This window comes from Cyanistes caeruleus, chromosome 10 (assembly GCF_971803275.1).
Source record: "Cyanistes caeruleus chromosome 10, bCyaCae1.hap1.1, whole genome shotgun sequence".
Classification (NCBI taxonomy): Eukaryota; Metazoa; Chordata; class Aves; order Passeriformes; family Paridae; genus Cyanistes; species Cyanistes caeruleus.
This window is the reverse complement of record NC_141710.1, coordinates 17,003,091-17,019,999: the sequence shown is the minus strand read 5'-3', so window position 1 is coordinate 17,019,999 and position 16,909 is coordinate 17,003,091. Positions and strand designations below refer to the sequence as shown.

Here is a 16,909-nt window from a genome sequence, read left to right as displayed (position 1 = left end):
AATTCAGTATACACAAAGAGTTTCCAGTAACAGCCAAAACCATACCAATCAAATATTCAGAAGAAAAGAAGCAGAGAATGAAAGATAACTCTCAAGGCTTTCATTTGTGTAGCTTTGTAAGTTTAGTTATTGTCAAAACAAGAAGATAGCCTTTGCGTATTATGCTCCAAGGAATGAATTTATTAAAAGGGCTGGATTTGATTAGTAATGGATCCAGGGGCTATTATTATTGTACCTTTCTTTAAAATAGGGCTCCAGCAAATTTGTATGACTTCTGAATTATTATTTTCAGGAAGAAAGGAATTATAATGGTTCTGATACCATCAGTCATGACAGATATCTCTCTGCCTGTCTCCATCCATCCCTATATGTCAGCCAATTACACTGTGTAAAAAAGGACCCATTTCCAGCTGTTGAGTATAAAGTCTTGATGTCATAGCAATCCTAGCAGTTGGGATGAGCAGAATTGCAGTGGTGGAGGGCACTTCCACTGTGGTTTCAAGTAATGTGGTCTTTTACAACAAAATAAGTGAAGTGGTACCATTTGTAGGACCTCACCCTGTCAATAACCCTTTACAGGATGGAGTAGCATTTCAAACTGGTGAACTGATCTGGAATTAAAGTATTTATTTATTTATTACTGTGTGGTTTTGTTTGTTTTTTTTATCTGAAAAAGTTATCGCATTCATACAGAGGGAAGACGTATTCTATTTTGCAATAAATATTTGGTGCTTTTTAACTAATGCATTATCTTTATCATTTATCTAATGCATTCCATGTCTTTGGAAGATACCCAGAACAGAAAAATCAGTCCAGTCTCAAAATTATGCACAACCTAATAATGGAAGAAGGCACACAAATTTTAGGTGTCTCAAGAGTTCATAATTTTGTCATCTGATCTGTAGTATTTGTGCATCTCCGCTGAATGAAAATCTGCCAATCAATATGTTACTCTAGGTAGTTAACATAATATGTATAGGGAATAATAGACCTGCTTTATTTAAGGTTCTCTCAGTTTTCCCTGTTATCTCATCCAACAGAACAACCACTAGTGATAGACTGTGATAGACTGGTGTTTAATATTGGTTTGTTTAAAGAAATGAACAGGTAAAAAGGTTCCTTTGTTTTATTTTGTTCTTTTAGTGATCCACCCTAGTAAATTACAGAAATATTATTTCACATATCTAAGAGAGGCTCCCTTGTTCTATATTGTCTTCTGTTTTACCCACATTTGGTTGAGATTCTTCATGTTATCTGCAGAATTCTTTCTGCCATTGTTTTAAATATAACAGAGTAAGATTTGACGCAGTGATTCAGTTTGCGCTTATAGAAAACTGAGGCAGATGAGTTACACTGATTTACATATTTGCAAATATATGCAAATACACAATATTGCCATATGGTCTTAGGTCCCCAGAAGTGTTGGTGACCTACTTGAGTATTTCAGTTAACAGAATATGAGCTTTTGCCTCTTTGTGTTTTATACATTTCAAAAGGCAGAATTCTTCATATTTTCTATGTAACATTTCTGAAAAGGATCCTACAATGTTTGGATTATGCTAAAGCATCTGTGAGATCAAAGTCTTCCTTGTTGTTTTCTGTAGCTGGATCGATGTTTTCTGCTGCAGAAGGCAAGAGATCCTCATTTCTGAATTCTCTGGGAAAGCTAGGAGGGGCTAGAAAGCCCACAAGTTGTTTCCATGATTTTCCAGGACATCTGGGGCGAGGAGGTTCTGGGAGACCTGGCAACCCATTGAATAAAGAAGTATCAGGAAGAATTAGTGGCTCTGCAGGTCTACTGGTTTCCTCCCTTGCAACCCCTGTACTTACTAGTTGCAGTGCAGTTTCAGCACTGGGTGATGGGAGGGTTTCTTTTTGATTAAAACCTCTTTCATGTGACTCCTCAGAAGATCTGGGGTTTGGATGTTTATGTTTATTCTTGTTACTGTGTTTTTTATGCCCACACCCATGGCCACTTCTGTGCCCACAACCAATGTCATGCCTATGTCTTTGGTCATTGTCATGATCCTTTTTAACTCCATGCCTGTGCTTATGCCTGTGTTTATACTCAGGTTCACCTTTGCCTTCTGGTTCCTGTCCATCGTCTTCCCAAATTTCTGGGCTAGGGCTTTGGCTTTCTCCATTTTTATCAGCATATGAAACTTCTTCCTCGCTTAGTGGCAGACTGCTCCGGAAAGGTGTGAATCCAGAAGGTAGTTTTGCTGACAACATCTAGAAAACATTGCAACAGGTGCCACATTTTTTACATAAAACAGAACAATTGCTTCAGATGTGGGAAATTCAGAAGCTGGCTCATTGCAGTACATGAATCATTTAGCAGATTTTAAAAGATTTTAGATTAAAATCTAAACAAAATAATTCTCTCTTCTGTGATAAGCATACAAACATAAACATCCTCCCATATAACTCTGGAGTATTTTAGCAGCTATATGTGTAAAAGAAAAATTTATCACTAATGTATCTAATGTAAAATACTAGTGTATTTTAATGTATCACTAAAATTTTGTCAGTGTAAGAGAAGAATTGTACTACAGACAGCAAAACACATGTCCTGGTTTTAATTTATGAATAATACAGTTGGATTCTAGGACTAAATGTCCCGGCACTCGTTAGAGTGTTACATTCCCATGTATAGAACCAGTTTGTGCTGAAGGTTAGCACATCTCTGAGTAGCATCAGTGTCAGAATGTACAGAAGATCTGTGTAATTTTGTTACACAAAATGTAACTATTCAATGTTTTACTGCTAGGTTTGACAATTCCGAATACTGCCTGGAAATAACAGAGATAAGGCTGATAATATCAAATATTCTCTTGTTATTGAATCATCTCTACTCCCTCATCAGTGTTCAGCTGGAAAACAAAGGCTGAACACATGGTATACCAGTCACTGTTCAATACGAGTTTCATTTCCCTCCACCAAAGTCTCTGATTATTTTCTAGGTGCAGATCAGAGTTATTTGTGTGGACGCTAAATTTGAAAGTTGTTATGGATAAAATATTGTAGTGAAGATAGAGAGGAGAGACATTATTTAATACAATACAAATGAATATTTAGTTATGAAGGTGCTGAGCACAGTGAAGTTATTTGTTACAAGGGCAGGGTAATCTGTTTATTCAGTGTCACACTGGAGTCTCTGCAATCCTCAGAAATATCTTATAATAAAAAATATTTGTATTCCATTGTGAGATTTTCAAAGTGGCTCTCACTCAGGACTAGTTCATCATGGAGCCAAGTAGGCAGAAATTGGAAGATCCTTGTGCAGAGGCTGATAGCTGTAGTAGGTGCCACTCAACTAATATGGAAAGGTTCACAGATTCCTTGGAAATCTGTGTGGTATAGTTATTGTGTCACCAAATCCATTTTTATTTCAACTTTCAAAGCTAGTATGAGTAGCAATTTGAGGGATTTGATGGGGCTTGATACTCCAGAGCTTAACTGACAATGCAGAGGAGCAGCCAACAGGCAAAACTTCTCCCTCTTCCAGTGTCTTTGTTTAGTCAACTTGTTGGCCATTTTCTCACCTTGTGGTGAAACTGCTTTGATATAACAGGTTGTTGAGGTTAGAGGATGAGAGAAGAGCGTGACAGTTAGGAAAGAACATGGTTAAAAGAATCGTGTTCCTTTATTTTTGTTATAAAATTTGGGATAATTTGGAATGTATAAACAATTTATTGATTGCCTTTGTCCTACACTCTGCTTAACAGGATGGGTAATGAAGAAGAATCTTACCACTCCATAATATTCAGAGCAGTTCACCTGGGGAAAGATTTTATTCTGCCATGGGATCACATGAATTTCTGCATTGCATGTCAGTAATTCCTGATAACAAAACAAAACCCAACATGTTAAGGCAACAAAACTTCAGACACAATGGAAGAGACTTGGGGGCCTGGAAAAGAAATTTTTTTTTTAAAATAATAGTTAAAAATCCTGGGAACTTTAATCAAATATTTATGAAATCTGTCTTAGTGATGAATGCTTCTACATTGGGACACATCACAGCTTAGCTTTTCAAGGTTATAGTATGCCTGTGTGAACACTTTAATTCAACTTTAAATTTCAGATTGGATCTTGAAAATTAGATTTTTTCATCTCCATCACTTTTGGAGATCTAACTGCATAATCTTCATGATATTTCTAAGAAATATTTTTTGTTTATGGTGTTTCTCCTACTAAAAATTGGGAAATTGAAATAAAGCCTTATTTTTTCTTTTTTGTGCCTGCTGCACTAACAGATTTAAAATCTCACAGGTAAGCACTGTTCATATGGTGGGAAAAGAGATGGGAGATAAAAGCCCTTTCCCCAAACAACTCCCTTGCCAATGGTTTCTGCTCCTATCTGCATTCCTTTCCAGTGTCCAGAACACATTTTCCCACTATCAGCAGCATGGCATGCACTCCAGAAATGTCATTCCTTTGCACACAAGTAACAATCCAGTCTCATGTTTTCCTTAGCTGCAAGTCCACAAAGTCAGGAGTATTGCAGCTATTTCGTTTGGCAGCAGCCTTCTCCTCTCCTTTCTTTGAGTGATTATTATCAAAAGAAAGTTCCTTTGGTTTTGCAGTGAGCACTGATCCTGCAGCTGCAGTTTAAGTTTCAGGGTTTCTTAACTTGAGTTACAAACAGTATAAGCTGCCCTTCTTCTTGGAACAAAGGTTTAGTGAAAGAGGTAACAGAACCCAGGATGTGATTTTACTTAAGCATTTACAGTTTCTGATGCAAATTAATTTGTCCATTAGAAACATTATAGTTTATCATTACTTACATTATCAAGATTATCATTACTTACACTGCTAAATATGTCTACACAGGCTTCATTAAATTTTTCAAATTCACTCTTAGAGCAGTTTGTCTTCCAGACGGTAAACTTTATTTGATATTTTTTTCCTGCAACCATCTGAAAAATTAGCAAGAATTAGCACAGGAAAGATTGTTATCTGCAAGTTTATACTACTTGTATTCTGCAAGTCCTAACAACTGGGCCAACATATGTGAAGAACAATATGTATTAAAATATTTGTCAGTAAACTTATCTGCTTCTAATCAAGTAACTCATTTACTCCAGTTCCTATTCTCAAAAAAATCTAGCATTGAAGCTGAAGGGAACAGAAAAGTTCAGAATTATATTGGGCCCACAATTATTGAATGTGTGTAGTAATTTCATTAGTAACAGATGAAATCATTAGTGATAGCACTGTAGGGAGCCAAATATGATGTCAGAAAAGTGGCATGTGAGTAAAACAAAGTGTGTGATGAACAGGCTCAGTTGAAAATGCACCTGTTTGCCAAATACGTTAAAGAGAGAAACTGCATGGGTTCAAAAATGTGCCTGCTCGGAGTTCTCTTAGTATGTTTTACAGAGCTTGAAATAATATATCTTCCTTTGGGGACATCAGGCAAAACATGAAATTCTATTTCCCTGCAATCTGTTTTAAAGATGTATGCATGTTAATATCAGTCATGACTGGGAAAGTCAGAGGGAAGAAAAAAGTTTGAAAGAGAAAAAGGCACAGGTATTATCAGTAAGATAATATGATCTATTTGGAAAAATTCCAGTGTGCTTTTAGTGCCTTCTCCTGAGTGCCATGAGTGACACCTCATGCTCAGGGGTAGTTATGACCAAGTATTTTCTGAACTATTCTACTGTCAGATTTTCAATCCTATCCTAAACTTCTGTTTTGATGGGTTGGGACAGTAAACAAGGCTTATACAAATGCTGACAAATATTATCCTCCTGATTCCTTGTCCCTTATCAAGCTCTATTTATCTGTATGTATTAAGTTATACGCAGATGTCCTTTTCTTAATCTAGCTAGAGTATTATTAGCAGCACAATCAGTATATAGAATAACAGTTTTCTAAGAGAAATTAAGATGCCTCATTTCTTGGACCATACAACTATAGGGTGGACACTGCCTAAAATAGCCTGGAGAGTATTGGTATGGTGGATCATGGGAGTAGTCGTGTCTAATAAAACTATTAAAGTATAAAAGTCTAAGGTATATTACGAAGGTAAAAAGTCGGGTAGATACACGGAAATCAAATGCCCTGAGCCAACCTTTTTCACATTCTTTTAGAAGAATTTTGATTTAAGAAAACAAGAAAATTCAAGAGATGGGAAATTTTTGAATCATTTTTGAATGCAAACAAATATGGATTAGATTTTACAGGAAAAATTGCATGGATATTTCAGTTACCGCATGTATCAGCACTTAGACAAAGACATTATTTCAAATCTAAAGACCAACTTTAGGTAACATTCAGCTCAGGCCGATAATAATGTTGTGTCGGTTCCTTATCTCTGTGATATATCCCAACCTGAACTGTTGCTGATAGTATTTCTCCAGCTTTATAGTAGAACTCCTCATTGCTCTCCAAATTATACTTCTCTACAGAAAGCTTCAGTAGCTCCTTCAGTTCTGGACTGTCGCTTGGGATAGTCCTTGGACAACCTGGGCAAATGGCAGCAACTACTTTTTCTTCAACTGAAATAGAACAACAGGTTTCAGATCTAAGAAACAAGAGATTCAATGTTGATAAAGGCTGGGAAAAACAGTTATAAAGCCCTGCTTTCTGGAACTCTTCATATTTGGGTCTATGAAAAGAAAACAAAATATATTTTGAGTTTTATATGATCAGCAATATCATATCTTGGCTATCTAAAAGAACATCAGCACCTACTGTCACATGGGACACTTAACAACAGTTTTCTTGTAGAAACAAGAATTGTGTGCAGCAGTTGTAGGTAGCCAGAAAATATGGAGAGGGAGCAGCTTACATGGATGGAAAGAGTGAAATGAGAGGTGCGTGTAACTGGCAGTGAATTTGCGTGTTGAAGCAAACCTAGTCTGAATGGCTGAGAATGCACCATTTACTACATGGAACAGAATCTGTGTCCAGAAAGGCTGGAGGAATAAGTAACAATACATAACAATAAAAGACACTGAAAACTGGAACTTGCAAAACTGATAGTGCCTAAGACATACCTGGAAGTTTGCAGTCGCTGGCAATATCCAAGATCTCTGCCTGAAGATTCTGAAATGCTTTAGCCTCACATTTAGCTACACGCTGGAGTGAAAAATGCAAAACAGCTTCTTGTTATTTAGAAATAATGAATAAGTTTGCATCCTAATGCCTTCCTTCCTCCCTCCCTCCAGAATACAGGCTGCAATTCTGGTCCTCATATTTAAAAATTAATAGTACAGAGCTAAATAAAAATATGAGAAAATTTCCTTGGAATTTGGCCATTCCAAGGTATGAAATATTCTTGGAATATGGTATTCTAATAATATCTGTCAATGGTCTAGTAGCAAGTTCAGGGGATAAGTGCTTATCATCTAATTCCAGATGCCCTGTGTGACCAAAGCAGTATGTGAGTGAGGCAGTGCTCCTGCAACAGGTGAGGTGGCAGAAGTCATCACTTCTAGGTGACAGCTGGGGAAACTCATACTCAAGTAGGTTAAGTAACTTGCTTAAGGTTTAAGGGCACATGGGTAATGGAGGGATTTGCTTCAGCTAGTCTGACTCTCACACTTCTGTTATTTACCAGTGTTGTCATTTGTTCCTTTTTTGATCAATACTTCTGAAACATTCTTGAGATGTACAAGGAGTAATTTTTGAACAGGAGAGGCTCTTGAATGTAGCACTCAATGGTGCATTTCCTCAACAGCTGAAACAGATGCCAGTCTGTCACCTCCTGTTTACCACCACTGCTCATAGTGGTGATGCATAGTCTCTGCATTCCCGCCCTCTGCCTTGTGTTCTGATCCCCTTGTGAGCTGGTTCAGGGAGGCCAGTTGAGATAGGAAGCCTGTATTTTTGGTGCAGCTACTTCTGTTCCAGACCAGTGAAGCCAAGGGAATACCTGGGTTTGCAGCACTGTTTAGCTGGATTATGTATATTTCTTAATAAATTTCTTTTGAAGCTATTATTTGCACTGTGGTAAAGGTTAAGTAATAATTCAGCTACTGACTTTTCTGAGAAAATATGTCTTAGGCTGGCAATTGTGCTAATTTTAGTTATCATTTTTTGAGTGGCACTTGAGTAACTCCTTGAATATCTGGACAGAAACTTCTCAAGGTTTCTTGTTTTCTTGATGAATAGAATTTGAAGATTACTTACACCTCTAGAAGTGGTTCTGCATTCTGGAGTTAAATCTTGAAATTGGTCTTTGGAGCAATTAGTCTCCTTGATTTCATAGTTAATTTGATACTCCCATCCATTTAACACCTGGGATAGATATTTAGGTTATACATTATATAAAACAATGCAAACTTGAACGTTAAACTATTAAATGAGATTAGCAAAGAAAACAAAACTAGTCATCTAGTGCCTTCTATCTGTCAAATCACTTTGTGCTCATTAAGCCATAGAGTGTTCATGGACAGCAAAAAAATATTTTGTCTTACAATACAAAACGTAAACTAAGTCCTGCTTTTGTTAGAACTGAACTTTGTATTTGGTGTCCACTTCTGGCAAGCCTGCAGCCTCACACTGCTTGGTTTCTTGTGCTTTCCTCCAAAGATCTGTTACATATTACACCCTGTGACAGGAAGTTGGTCTAGATAGATGACTACAGTAACACAGCCTGGCAAGTCCTGCGTTCCTGAGCATGGGACACAGTAAAACAGTATCTGAATAATGTAACTTTATACTGCTGGCATCAATTTTGTTGAGTGTTCTGCATTTATCATCTACATAGTTACCTCTATCCTGGCCTTTACCTTCACACACACTGTTTTTTCCAGGTTGGTAACCCTTTTAAAATTTTCTCTCTGGGAAGCTGTTCCATTTTCCTAACAGTGGCTACTTCTTGTCACCCATGAGATCTCTCCAAATCATAGTGTTGGGCCAGGTAACATTGGATTCAAAAGGAAAAACAATCAAATATAAGAATTTTTTATCCCAGATCACTTGAAGTGGAGAGCTCTGACTTTTCTTTGTTTGTCAGAGGTGACATGATGGTTCTCTTTCCAGCTGCTGGACTGTAGTCTGTCTGCAACATTTTGTCATGTGGCTTAAATGTTGTGCAAGTTTGTCTTTCAGCAAAGACTATTGCTGCCATCAGGAAATATAAAGAGGACAGTCTAGTTTAAATCATGAGTCCAACTGACATGAGACCAGAAGTTGCTTTTTGGCTAAGTAAATACATACAGGTTCAAAGGAAAGGGTCTGTGTTTGCTGTTAGGCTGTACACTAGTTAAAAACCAAATAAGAAACTTTACTTTCTAGCAATGTTACACTAATCCATAGGAGAGCCTTTCACAGGGGAGGAATTCTTGCATGGAATACCAGATGACATAGAATTTCTACAACCTGAGTAGTCATTTCTTCCAAAGCAGATATTCCCATGAACAGAAATCTTGCAGCAAGTGATATGTTGGGTTTTTGGGTTCTCTTACCCATTTTTCCTATGTGGGGTTTACCTGTCCTATAGCACGTAGCAGCTGCTGGCAAATGGGCCTTATTGCCTGCAAAAACAGAGATGCCTGCTACTGTTTGAGAGGCTGGGGAGTGTGTGAGACATCTGTGCAGGCTGGAAGCTTTGGCTCAGCCCCTAGGAGGGATCTGCTCCTGCTGGAGCTTCAGGGCAAGGCTAAAGGGAGTACTCAGGAGGATCTGAGATGATACAGGATGCATGTGCCATCACTGAATGCAAATAAACTGCTAAAAGTGCTCAATGCTGTTTAGAAGATAAAGAAAAAATATGTATGATATCAGTTGAGAGCTCTGAAAATCCAGTAGGTAACTGTTAATGATTCCTTATAAATTAAGATAATTATTTATTGACTCTACCCTGTATATGCAATTTGTATGCTTTATTATTAAATACAAGCCACTTAAATATCAGAAACATACAGAAACAAAAAAGGGACCTGCTTTGGGTTGGATGTTTTTGGTAAAATTTAGAGAAAAATCATGCTCAAACCTGTCTCTTAGCTTCTTTTACTTCCACAAGCTTGAAAAGAGCAAGTTCACCACTGTGCTTGTTAAACTTCTGAATGGCTTTCTTCAGAATTTCTGACACTTCTGGACCATCACTTGATATACGATGAGTGCATCCAAGACATGGAGCCTTACTAAGTCTTATCTTTGACACATCTGGAGAAGAAAAAAACCCAAAAAACATAGGGCTTCATGCAAAACAGCCTTAGGTTTTCATTTTTCCTGTCTAGGAGTGAGCAAGAACCTTTCCTGCTTTTAACTGGCATGGTAAGCAAACCCTATATTCCATTTTCATGACCTACAAAGACATTTTTATATTTAGGAACATGCTCTGGTTGTAATACAGGGACCACCTTAGGGTCCAGGCATAGTTTTGGCAATGAACCCCATTCCAGCAATTACCAAATTTCAAAAAAACCTTGCATGTAGTTTTGGCACCATTAAGGAAGATACATTACTCATTCAGCCAGGGAAGAGCCAGTGGAGGCTACAGTTAAGTGGGGGGATGGTTTTTAGGTTTTTCAAAGCTTACCCACAATGTGCAGCTGCTTGCTGTCCTCACCACGTTTCAGGGTGGGGACTCCAGAAGTGTTTGGGCTCACCCGTGTGAGCTGCTGTGACTCTGAGTGGCCCCGGGACTGGAGTTGGACTATGTTGTCCCTGCCAGTTACCACTTGGTGCAACCTTCAGGCTTAACCAGCTGGATTGGCTGTGGATAGACAAGCTTGACAAGGATGCTCAAACTCCTGTTTCCTACTACTAATCCTATTAACTCTCTTTCCTTTCTAGTAATCATGGATTGGATTTTCATAAATTAATTTTATAGTTCAGTACATAAATTAATTTCACGGGCCAGCGAGCTTGAGAATGGAAGTGGGACAATATGTGGTCTCTGTGGAATTGAAGTAAAATTTGTGTGCCTGATCTTCAGCTGGCATAAACTGGCTTAAATGGAGGTATGCCAGTTTGTACCAGCCAGGAAGCCAGTCCAGAGTCACATAGATCAAACTGTTCCACCAAAGAGGCCGAATAGTGTGGTACAAATATGGTGGGGAAATCCCTCACCTGTCAGGTGTGGCCAAAGTCTGGGCCTTCCTATTTCTAGTATGTCTTGTTTTGATAAGTAATGACAAATAGATACCTTACAGAAAATTGTGACCACATTTTCAGTAAGTAATCACAAAGGAGATAATGAACCAGCAGCACACCCAGTCCTAGACCAACTATTGTCTCAGCACTTTCATAAGGAGTATGATGAACAAATGTGTATTCTTTATTCAGAGTTGCTGTAACTGAGCAAGAAGAGATGAGTTCCTTAGGTTGAATACCTGATTCATTCCATTTATGTATGGGGTTTTTTTGCTTTCTAAGCAAAGATTCAAATGCAAATTTTCCATGAGCTCTTCTGTGGTATTCACACAACTTTTGTGGCAACTAGGTGTCACCATTGCCCTATGAACGCAACGTTTGTTCAGTGCAGAACATGGGGTTTGTGTACTGCAGTTCCTAGAAGGACACTGGCTGTAGGTTAAACCATTTCAACTTTCAACAAGATAACTAGGAAAAAAACAAATACCAGCTGCTGAACATCTCAGAAATTTGGGTGAATATTTCTGTAGTTAATAGTTAGATGGATATATTAAAGTGAGCTTGGGTATGTCTTTCAGAACACCAGGCATAGAGAGATCTCAGTTTGAAAGCTTTAAAACAATGTGATCACTTTTTAATAAAGGAAATTCTTACGTGAATGTAATAGTCATATATGAATGTATTATAGGTGAAATATTATTAAGATCTAAAAGGTCTTACATAATAACATCACTGCCAGATTTTTATTTTGTAAATGATTTTTTTTCTTCTTTTCTTGTTTGGGGTAAATATTTCTTTTGGTAAACTTTAACAGAAATAATTCAGTCATTTTTAGATTGGAGAAAATAAGGATGCAATTATGTTATACAAAGTTTTTTCTAATAATTCCTGGGACAATTTTATACTTAAATTAGTAAGGACATAAAGTTCAAGTGTAACAAGTTGTATCTAGTCTCTTAAGTTATTGGTATGCTTTTGGTCTTGAGCAAACTAAATTTTTATTTGGCATAATTCTAGTGCTTGAAGAAACTTACTACACACACGTGCTTGTTTTTATTACCCTGGGCAGAAGCTGCCTGTTCTTCACTGACTTAGTCTATATGTGTATAGCAATGAAGTGAAATTTTATCTTTAATATATAGTTGCTCACATAAAGTTATTTAAAAATGTCTGATTAGAATGATAAGGAGCTTCTACCTTTAAAATGACCTGAAAGTCTCAGTATTATATTTATTCCATTCTTATTTGTCAATGTGTTTGTTCAATGTTGTCTCAAATAGTCACGTACCTGAGAAAATTTTGCATTCTTGTGAAACATTAGTTGTTTTATCAGCATCATTCATATGAACTCGAGCTGTGCATTCTCCTGTTTTCTGCAAATACATATGTAAACAATTGTCTGAAACTTGCTAAAGAAAAATAAAGTGCTTTAGCTGTTGATCACAGCTGACTTTGGGAAGAGGTTCATGAGTATATTTGTAGTAATGTCTAACTTGATGTTTTGATGCTGAAAAGGGATCAGTTTTGTTGATGGTGAGGAAAGTAGGAGACAAACTGAGCAGATAACTTGAATGCTTACGTTGTATTTGTATGATGTGTTTAACTAAAGACTTCACAGTCAGAATAATGGAAACAAACACCTGCTCATGAATAAAGACTGTATAAACTATGTATTTATCCATTTCCTCTCTGCTAGTACAAGATACACAGCAATGACCATGGCATTTCACATAGATTCAAATTGCATTGTCACCATCATCCCTTCCTGTGCACTGTGTGAAAGAGCAGCACCATCCCCTGGGGATGTGCAGTGCCCTGCAGTGTGTGCCCCTGCTGTACCTCCCCTGGGTGCTCTCTGATAGCATGAGCCAGACATGCTTGGCACTGCTGAAACCCCTCTGCCAAAATTCCTTCCGTAGTGGCTTCCAAGTCAGTATCTGGTTGTGCAAGTTTCCATTATACATAATTAATACCAAGATTTGCAGTCTTTACACTCTCACAGTGCACAAATCTTATGTTATCTTGTGAACCTTCATATTGAAGCTCTCAAGTGTTCCTTTCTGCATGTATTCAGGATGGTAATGGTTAACCTCGGGATTGTAAACATTTCTGTAGTGTATACATATAACCTTGCAAAAGCAACACAGCTAAGAAAGTTAATTCTTCTACTGCATTTTTCCCTAGGCAATTGCAATCCTGGTCATTTTGCTGATGTTTCTGCTCAGAGAACTTGTAGAGAGAACAGATACTTACAGCCTCTGCAGATACTTTGTATTGACAGTCTTGCCAGTGTTTGTTTTCCTCAGTGGTACAATTACTTTCAAGTATTCTGTATTTCACATAGAACTGTGGGTCAGGACCTGCCTAGATTAAAACAATGTACATGATAAAGAATCAAGTGAAAAGATAAGAGTTTAAAAAAAGTAAATACTGTTCTTTGGTTACCTTAAATTTTATAGCATGGTTTCCCATTAGCTGCTGGTCTCTCAGATCTTGGTAGTTCAACTATTAACTTACCTAATGATATTACTTAGCCCTTACCTACAATGACAATATGTTGATATAATAGATACAATAAGCTCAACTACCTTCATTTTTACTCGTAGTAGCAATGGGTTTAGAACCAAAAAGAAGTGGTTAGGTTTTATACTCTCATTCAAATGTACTCCAAAAAAGCCATTTTGGGTGGCTGCATGGATAGTTAGCATAATTACCAGCTTGGACTGTGCTCCTGTCTGACTCCCTCGCTCTCACTCTTGGCCTCGTCCCAGATCTGTCCACTGTCCTTCAGTGCAGCTCCCCTGGCAGCCCAGAACCAGCAGCCCTCAGGCAGCCTGGCAGTGCCCGCACGGCCTCTGCTCGGTGGTACCGGGGAGCTTCAGCTGCGCCGCCTGCGCGGGAAGGGGTGAGCAGGGATGTGCTCTGGAGACAGCCCTGGGCACTGCCTGCGGTTTTCTACAGGCATTGAAGGCCGGGCTGCAGGGCAGGACAGCCTCAGCAATCCCATAAGATGAAATAAAAAGTATTAAGCAAAGTTTGACCCAACCAGTGCAAGTATTTCAGAAGCTGGTAAATCACTAGTGGGCATTTTCTCCTTGTCATAAACCAAGTAGTGGGCCTGTGCCTACAGGTGACACTGACAACACTAAGATTTGTGGTTCATCCTTTAGAGAAGATATAAAGTCAGAAGCTAGCAACCTTTTACAGCCACTAAAAAGGCTCTGCCAACGTAACTTTTCAAATACAAACAGGCAGCTGCTGTAGTTTAGCCCTGATTATTCTAAAATAGCCAGTTACTGTTCTCTGTCTCTGCTGGGAGGATTAAATGATAATTCTTGCTTTAATGCTACCAAAAAAATGAAGCTGAGTTGATGTGGTTGGCATATACTGGATTTACATTGATGTAGACACAGAATTATATTCTGCCTTCTCTCAATTCCTGTTGTGTATTGCTACAGAAGGAGCGTAGAGGTACCTTATATAATGGTTGTAAAGAAAGGATAAAAGGGGCTCTAAAAATATAATAGACTCAATCCTCAGCAGGTAGGAATTTACTTTTATGGAACTACATCAGATTATACTATTTGAAATTTAAAAAGAGCCAAATTCTGTTCTCTGTTACAGTGTTCCAAATCTGCAGTAAATCAGCTCAGTAAGTAAACAAAGTGAGAAAAGACATTGTTTCTGTATAATTTGTTATTAGTTTATTTCATTATTATTACGAACAGCTATGCCTTTAACTGGGGCAGGTTTACTCTTTCACTAGTCAGCTTTTATGTTTTATTACCCTTTCAATAATGAATGTACATGAATATGTAATAACCAGCTATTTAATTAATGCATTCAACATTGTGAGACTAGCAAGGAGTAAAATCTATACTCTTTAGAAAAAGAATCTCAAATATGAGGAAATTTCAATTGCAGATTCCTTTTCTCTGTTTTTTTACTTAACATCATAATCAGATCAATGATTCAAAGTAATAATTGATTTCCACTTCATATCTTTCAAGAAAAGGAAAGATGGATATCTAGAGAAGGAAAGATTAATAATAATTGCAATAAATATGTACTCTTAAAAAAAAACATTGTTTAATATAAAATTCTGAAAGTCCTATCTCTCCTTTGGAACACCAGCAAAAGGAAGGTAGGTGGTACTACAGCTCTGATATAGAAATATTTGCATTTGGCTGTTGTTAAGGATGTATGCAGTTCAGTGAGAACAGTGCAACTATTAATTTACTTCATATTAATTATATAACAGATTCTCTGATTTTACTCTGTCTCCACATGCTAAAATCTCTTCAGTGTGTAAATAGGAACACGAGAGGGTAGATGCCAGGAGATGTGGGTAGTTTGCTGAATGTGTTTAGCAATGCATGGCTCCTTTCAGAGGTCAGTTTCTATCTGGGTAAAAGTGTCTTGTGATTTTGGAGTGCAAAATATTCTCACTAACACTGGATTTCTTGTGGTTTACATCTGAAAATCCAATCCAGTTGAAAAAAATGCTAATGTTATTTTCAAGTAAGATAATGCTTGCCATTATTATGGTAATACTATCTTTGTATGCCTCTCCGAGGTAAATACTCTTTTGTTAGATTAAGGCTATATAGAAGGACTCCAGGCACAGGATCATGTTGCATTCTTCTTTCTTCTGTAATTTTAGCTGTCACCCTATTTGACTAAAATACCACCTAGAGCTTCTAGATAGATCTCTGACTTAGGACTGGTGTCAATCAAATAATATTCATAAATAATTCAGAATATTGCCAAACTTTATCAGGTGATTCTTTTTTATGCTCAGCACCAGCTCTTTCCAAGTCAAGATTATATTCATATTTTTTAATAAGTATGGTTTTGCCATTGGTCTGAAAACCTTACCGATGATGCAAAGGGGTAGAATTCCCAATAAAGAAAAAGGGAACAGAGCAGAATAGTAAGACAAATACTGTTGGTGATAGAAGTTTTCTATTCTTTAGTCCTAGCATTAGTAAGCAATTCACCAGCACACAGGGTTCTGCTGATAAAAGCATACTATAGATCCCTGCTTGTCATGGGAACAAGTATCTTACTGGTGCAAGTCACTTTGATTTTTTTAAAACATTTTTGGAAGACGCTATCATACTTCCCCCCTTACAAATGAGACGGAGATAAGCTGATTCAGAGTGCATAAACAATTCCAACTTTTTTTTTTTTTTTTTTTTTTTTTTTTGCAAAGTCTACTTACAGTTCTCTTGGCTTCCATCACCATGTATAGAGCAAATTGGTTACCAGTTGTTCTGTCTCCATTGAATTTCTTCAGTGCTGCATCAACAGCTTTAAAGACATCAGGGTCATCACAGTCCAAAGACTCAAATGCAAGAGGAATGGCTCTGCTAGAGAAAAAACTACAGCAGAGTGCTAGTACAATGAAGGCCTTCATAATTGGATGAAAAAGGCCCCCTGAATTAGGAAGCTCTTTAAAAACCAAATGGAAAAGGAATGCCTGACAGGATTTTAGTCACCTCTTCTGTTTTTCAGAAGCAATAGTTAAGTAAACAGAACGAGTGGGTTGCTGGGGTTGGTTGGTTCTCATCCTACCCTGTTTATACTGCAAATAAAGTTCTGAGTTTATCTAAATAAACTTTGTTTGTTCACCAGAATGACACTGAGGTTATCCACCTGCCATCAAGATAACAGGATAAATGGCTGCAGCTGGGGACCACTTTAGGCAAAGCAAAGGAGAAAGAAGTAGCTTTCTGACTTCTTAGCACGTAAACTGCTACTGAGAATGAATTTTACAAAGCTTAAATAAAACACCCAAGAAGGTCACAGTGACAATGAAGTTTTGGACAACAACCTTGTAAATTTTACA

At 37.5% G+C, this 16,909-nt stretch overlaps 2 protein-coding genes across 47 annotated transcripts in view; one reads left to right on the top strand and one right to left on the bottom strand.

Annotated features, from left to right (window-relative positions):
- Positions 1-16,909, top strand: part of SENP5 (SUMO specific peptidase 5) — a 202,503-nt gene that overhangs the window by 37,124 nt on the left and 148,470 nt on the right. The gene's annotated exons all lie outside the window — the stretch shown is intronic.
- LOC147651339 (kininogen-1-like) lies at positions 1,112-16,817 on the bottom strand. 2 transcript variants are annotated; one of them, XM_086844018.1, is made up of 11 exons: positions 16,283-16,817; positions 13,312-13,422; positions 12,347-12,431; positions 9,953-10,125; positions 8,146-8,253; positions 7,011-7,092; positions 6,343-6,509; positions 4,815-4,922; positions 3,754-3,843; positions 2,079-2,232; positions 1,112-1,742 (listed from the first exon to the last, which is right to left on the bottom strand). In XM_086844018.1, exons 1-11 carry the CDS (start codon positions 16,475-16,477, stop codon positions 1,555-1,557), a joined length of 1,461 nt encoding a protein of 486 aa, XP_086700144.1. In that variant the 5' UTR covers positions 16,478-16,817; the 3' UTR covers positions 1,112-1,554. The 2 variants fall into 2 exon arrangements, with proteins under 2 accessions (XP_086700144.1, XP_086700143.1); XM_086844017.1 differs by having other exon boundaries at positions 1,469-2,232.

What these genes read in the sequence shown, in the direction of transcription:
- LOC147651339 (XM_086844017.1), bottom strand. Translation starts at nt 16,477, where the DNA reads ATGAAGGCCTTCATTGTACTAGCACTCTGCTGTAGTTTTTTCTCTAGC. An exon ending in CAGCGACTGCAAACTTCCAG is followed by an intron (nt 6,510 to 7,010) that starts GTATGTCTTAGG and finishes GTTCTATTTCAG; the next exon opens with TTGAAGAAAAAGTAGTTGCT. An exon ending in GTGTAGACATATTTAGCAGT is followed by an intron (nt 3,844 to 4,814) that starts GTAAGTAATGAT and finishes TTTTGTTATCAG; the next exon opens with GAATTACTGACATGCAATGC.